Source organism: Streptopelia decaocto (assembly GCF_964273445.1).
Source record: "Streptopelia decaocto genome assembly, chromosome: 2".
Classification (NCBI taxonomy): Eukaryota; Metazoa; Chordata; class Aves; order Columbiformes; family Columbidae; genus Streptopelia; species Streptopelia decaocto.
Genome location: NC_138655.1, coordinates 162936662 through 162942535, shown reverse-complemented (window position 1 = coordinate 162942535; position 5874 = coordinate 162936662). Strand labels below are relative to the sequence as shown.

The following is a 5874-nucleotide window of genomic DNA, read 5'->3' as shown; positions in this document are numbered from 1 at the left end:
GCCCCCGCTTCCGTCTCCACCTCCCTCCGCTTCCGGGAGAAGCCGGAAGTGGCCGGCGCCATGGCAACGGCGTACACATCCCCAAGGGCCGCGGCGGCTCCGGTTCGCCCGGGCCCGGCCGAGGCGGGGGCGCAGGTACGTGAGGGCCGGGGAATCGCCCCCTCCTCCGGGCCTTGGCGTGACCCGCCTCCCGTTGTCCCCACGGGCCGCAACAGCCCCTCAGGCCCCGTCCCCCTCCTCAAGGTTTCCTCCTGTCCTCAAGGTCTTGTTCTGAAGGCTGAGAGGGATGTGATCAATGGATCAGTATCTCAGGGTGGGTGTCAGAGGGTGGACCAGACTCTGTTCAGTGGTGCCCAACGCCAGGGTGAGGGGCAACGGGCACAGACTGAAACACAGGAGGCTCCATCTGAACATGAGCAGAAACTTGTTTGCTGGGAGGTGCCAGAGCCTGGCCCAGGCTGCCCAGAGCGGGGGTGGAGTCTCCTCTGAGACATTCAAACCGCCTGGATTGACCTGTGTGATCTGCTCTGTGACCCTGTGTGATCTGCTCTGTGACCCTGTGTGATCTGCTCTGTGACCCCGTGTGACCTGCTCTGGTGACCCTGTGTGATCTGCTCTGTGACCCTGTGTGAGCAGGTGGACTGGGGGATCTACAGAGGGACCTTCAACCCAACCAGCCTGGGGTTGTGTGGTTCTGTGATTCTCCTCCCCCAGGGTTTATTCCCCACCTCAGGTGGTGTCTCCACAGCCCTTGCTCTCTGCCCCCAGCCTCATCTCCTCCAGATCTTCTCTCCCCACCATCTCCACCCGCCCAGGTCTGCTAAAACATGGGTGATCCTTCCCGTGTCACCACAGCCCCCTCTCAGATCACCTGGGGTCAGTTTTGGGCCCCTCACACCAAGAAAGGCTGAGGTGCTGGAGTGAGTTGAGAGAAGGGAACGGAGCTGGTGAGGGGCTGGAGCACAAGTGTGATGGGAGCGGCTGAGGGACCTGGGGGTTCAGCTGGAGAACAGGAGCTGAGGGGACACAGGGACACAAAGAAACGGCCTCAAGTTGCGCCAGGGGGAGGTTGAGGTTGGATGTGGGGAACAATTTCTTCCCCAAAGGGCTGTGGGGCATTGGAACAGGCTGCCCAGGGCAGTGCTGGAGTCACCAGCCCTGGAGGGCTGGACAGACGGACATGAGGTTCTCAGGACATGGGGCAGTGCCAGGGCTGGGGGAATGCTTGGACTTGATGATCTTGAGGGGCTTTTCCAACCAGAATAATTCTGTGATTCTATTTTGTTTGGCTGGGTGGGTTCAACTCTCAAACCATCCCTGCAGTTTCAGTTCCAGGTGCTGCAGTTTTGCCCCCCCCCAGTTTTTAGATTTGTCCCCAAATGTTGTCCATCCGCAGTGTATAAGCTGAAATCTCTCACAGAGAACCAAACCCCATGTTCCACTGCTCTGGGCACACGATTCTGTGCCGATCAGCCCCTAAATCCCCCCCTAAAATTTCCCTTTGGCACTGAGGACACGTTGGCCTCTGCCCATTGCAGAGATAAGTGTCTTGCCATTAATTCCGAGCAAAAACAGCCCGTTAGTCTTGAGACTAATGACCAGGGGAGCCCTGCTGGCTTTGGCTGCTGTATAAGGAGCGACCAAGGAACTTGGGTTTGGCACCTTGTCCTAAAGAGCTTCCGACCCAGCGGCCCGAGCTGTGAACCGCGATTTGCTTTGCTCGGTTTACGTTACAGCTGCTGAACAACAAGCGAAGGTCACGACAATTCTCCCTCTTGCCATTTTGATGTTGATTTTTCAGTCTGGGGAAGACGGTTTAGCCGTGAAACGATTTTGGCCAGCAAGAAATAGGGAGTTTTCTTTGGTTAAAATTCCACTGCAGACCCAAAAACCCAATTAATAATCAGCTTGGTTGGATGCTTGAGGTACCGCTAATGAGCTGGAGAGCTTTTGGTCTCCATGCTGTTGGTGTTTCCCTCTTTCCTTCCCATTTTCTAACGACAGTAAATACTTTCTAGAGGAATTGCTGTCTCCTGACATCAAACAATGGCCATTGTTGCAGTGAGGGAAGTTCCATTGTTCTGAATTTATACTCTGATTAACATGAGAGTTTTTGCCTGAAGTTTTCCCTTATTTTTTCTGTGCTTCTTGCTGCAGCTTTGCAGAAATCAGCTTAACGCTTGGACTCGATATTAAACGTCTTTTCCAACCTCAATGATTGTACAAAAGGCCCAGTTTGGATTATATTTGTGCAGAAGAGTTTTGGCATCTCTAACAACCCCGCTAACCAGACGAGGAGCATTTCCATGCTGTAAAACTCCATCTTTGTTTTAATTTCCTTCGCACCCGTGTTGCTCCTGCCTTTTTTAATGCAGCAAATATTTAGGCACCTTTCTCTGCGTGTCATTTAATCCTTACAGTGCCCTTCTTTATCGCTCTGCTTTTTCACAGGTCGTTTCATTGACAACTGTCTCCAGGACGGGAGAGATTATGGTCACGGAAACCTCGCACCGGTTTGGATTCTACAGCGGGTGTCGTGTGGTCTAGAAGGACGAAGCACCAAGGTAGTCATTGAAATCCTCACCGTGTTTTAAAGTCTTGGTTCAGCTCACACCTCTGCATTTCTTTCTTGAGCAGCCCCAGTAGATAAAGCAACGGAGAGATCGCAAAGAAAAATACTTAATATACAAGAAATGCAAAAGGTTGTGGCTGAAACTCGAAGGCACATAATGTTTCTTCTTCAGAAACTTGAAGACCAGGTGTTCCTTAGACACCTTAAACTATTTTTACGTCAGGAGAGATTATAAAAATATAAAAATGGCTGTTCAATGCAGAGTGTAAACAGGGTAATTGCTGCTCTGAGCGCTGGAAATGTCGGTGTGCTCCTTTAGTCTCGGTTTAACCTAGGGCACGTCTGACTTAAAGCCTCAGAAGCTGGAAACGGTTCTGGATGAACTGGTGTTGCAAAACAGTGTGTTCATTCGCATGTGGAAAACACCAGACAAAAGAAAACCCACCTCCTATTCCTGCACCTCTTTGGCTTTGCAAAGCTCAGAGGAGAAAAGGTTGTGTTGTCAAAAATGCTACAGAATCAGAGACACGAGGAAATCGCGATCAGAAAGCCGTTTCTCTTTTGACACGTGGAGTTTTCTGAGCAGGACAACCCTGGAATGAACTTTCAGCAACTGTTTGCCCACAACTGTTCTTAATAAGCGTTTGAAACCGCCGCTGAACTTTTGTTAACACTTTATCTTCAAACTTGACTCCTCTGTATCTTCATTTTCATATCATTACGTTTGATTTCAGGAGTGCAACATAGTTGACTTTTCCCTTTTTGCCCCCTCTCTAGTTAGAATGGATATGGTAGAGAGAGTCCACGCATTTGTGCGAGTGAAGCCAACGGCCAATTTTGCTCAAGATATGATCAAGTTTGGGCCGGACAACAAGGTAAAGCCCTTGTGAGTGTGAAAGGTTTGGGATTTGGTGCCAGTTTTGCCCACAGAAATGCAGAATCCTGCTGCACCTTAAGGCCGCGTGTCACGTTTTGGTGCACGTTGACTCATGTGTTCCTGCTCGCTGTTCTCCACACTTGTGGGTTTATATCAGCAAGAGTGGCCATGGAAAATGTACTTGTTTGGATACAGAAAATCCTCAAAAAGAGTGAGACTGAGCAACCCTTGAGCAATTCCTGGTGGTAACCACGATTCCAGTCTCCCTGTGGTACCGTCTGTTCCTCCCTTCACCTTCTCTTGCTTAACTCATAATTTCCTTGCGACACTGAAAGGTAAACAGGTGAGTTTAGCCCAATTTCCTTTTTTTTAAGGGTATTTATTACCAGAAAACACCATCCAGGTCAGTAAAACAATACTATTTGCGCTCTACTTAAGGTCCTCAGTGGGTGTTTTCTTTTCAGACAAGAACTGCTGAAGCTCTGTGGTTATTGAAGCGATCCTCATCTCTTTTTGGCTTTCAGAGTGTAAATATATCCATCAAAAAGGATGTGAGGAAGGGAGTTGTGAACAACACGCAGACCGACTGGTCCTTTCGGCTGGACGGCGTCCTCCACAACACCTCCCAGGAACTGGCTTACAAGACCGTGGCGCAGAACCTGGTGTCCGAGGCTTTCTGCGGCTATAATGGTAATTTGTTGCTGTTTTGATGATTTTGACGACAAGTGGAGAACTCCAAGGGAGAGATCCTTTTGATGGTTAATTTGAGGAAAGCAGGGATTCCTTCCTGAGTTTATTCTTGTCCCGTCCCAACAGATGGGATGGGGGTGAGTTCGCTCTGAATGCGACACGCGCCCCGATCAACAGATGAGATCAGGTGTGGGTTAGCTCTGGGGTAATTCTGCTCGAAGTGAACAACAGACAATCACTCCAGGGGTCCAGCTCAATTATGAATTGACTAAAAGCCCGTGGTGGAATGCAAATTACAGCGATTAGTGACTTGGCGAAAGCATACTATCACCAAACTTATAAATACATTGATAAGTCGTCCTACAAATGGTGGATTGGCAACGATTAGTGACTATAACACAAAACTTAAGATTTTAACAGCGGAACTTAAAATGATGCTACGTTTTTATGTTCAAGAAATAGGAAAAGAGAGAGAAGGAAAACTAAGATATGAGAAAGAGAGTAAGATGTAAACTAAGATACGAGAGAGCAGGAGAGTAAGATATCAGCACTGCACAGGTTATCGATCCAGCGATGTCTGGGGAAGGGAGGGTGGTCGCGGTGAAGATTTGGGTCACTCTGTGCAGCTCATACTCGCCACAACCTGACGCCGCGCACGGGGTCATTTTATAACCCAGTTCAGTTACATGTGGGTGGTTCATCTCCTGTTTCGCTCTTCGTGCTAATCAGGAAGACTCTTCTAGAAATAGGTCTGGGGTCTTCAAACTAGGGGAACGTTCATGGTACTGAGCAGAAGTGAGTTGTCTTGCCCATCGGGGGTAGCTGTTGGTTCATGGTTTCTTCTGATAATTAGTTGTCCGACTGATGGTTGATGTCGTTCCAATTAGGCCATGAGGCCTTCACAACAATTGACAAGGTGCCTGACACCATAACCATCTATCTCTTCCACCAAACACAACACCTTGGGGAAGATAAGGGACTACACAACCATCTCATCCTCCCAAAGGAACAAAAATCAGACTTCTAAGGCATGACAAGGTCCTTTGTTCTGCTAAGGATGCGAGGGGAAGCGCTTCAAGCTGTCACAATTCCTGACCCTTTTCTAGGTACGATAATGTGCTATGGGCAAACGGGGGCTGGGAAAACGTACACGATGATGGGATCGACCACCGAGGACAAGCACCGCGGAATCATCCCCCGCGCGATACAGCAGGTACTGGATCCGAACGCGAGAAGAAATAACGAGACATCCCTTGTATCAGCTCTCGCTGTTACGCGTCAAAACGTTTTAACATTTTGAACATATTCTTCGGAAAACCGTCAATAGCTCGTAATTGTTTTTGTGAACTAGCAAAGCTGACCAACTCTCTTCTCTTTGTCTAGGTCTTCAAAAAAACCGCAGATTCCGTTGATCGGTTGGTCACCGTGCGAATATCCTACCTGGAGATCTACAATGAGACCATGTTGGACCTTCTGTCCCCCACGGGCAGCGGGCCGGGCGGCACGCCCATGGCCGTGCTGGATTGTCCGCAGGGCATTTACGTGAAGGGATTGTCCATACATCCCGTTAGCGACGAGGAAGATGCTCTAAGGCTCCTTTTGGAGGCAAGAAAAGCCACATATTACACTTTTGGTTGTTATACTTAGTGGTGGTAAAGCAGGAGTGAGGTGGCCAGGATGGCTGGAGGGAGGTTCAACCCTCTTTGTTCCCTTTGTTCTGGGGAGAACTGGTAAC

The 5874-nt window shown here is 49.2% G+C and overlaps 1 protein-coding gene across 3 annotated transcripts in view; it reads left to right on the top strand.

Annotated features, from left to right (window-relative positions):
• Positions 1–32: 32 nt before the first annotated feature.
• The window catches only part of KIF9 (kinesin family member 9), an 87090-nt gene continuing 81248 nt past the window's right edge, over positions 33–5874 (top strand). For all 3 annotated transcript variants that reach the window (XR_014183412.1, XM_082046328.1, XM_082046327.1), the window contains exons 1-6: positions 33–135; positions 2452–2564; positions 3350–3447; positions 3974–4139; positions 5246–5352; positions 5523–5744. Coding sequence is in view for 2 of the 3 variants with exons in the window: in XM_082046328.1 (XP_081902454.1) it covers positions 3355–3447; positions 3974–4139; positions 5246–5352; positions 5523–5744 (588 nt within the window). In the remaining variant the exon portion in view is untranslated. The remainder of the gene's footprint in view (positions 136–2451; positions 2565–3349; positions 3448–3973; positions 4140–5245; positions 5353–5522; positions 5745–5874) is intronic.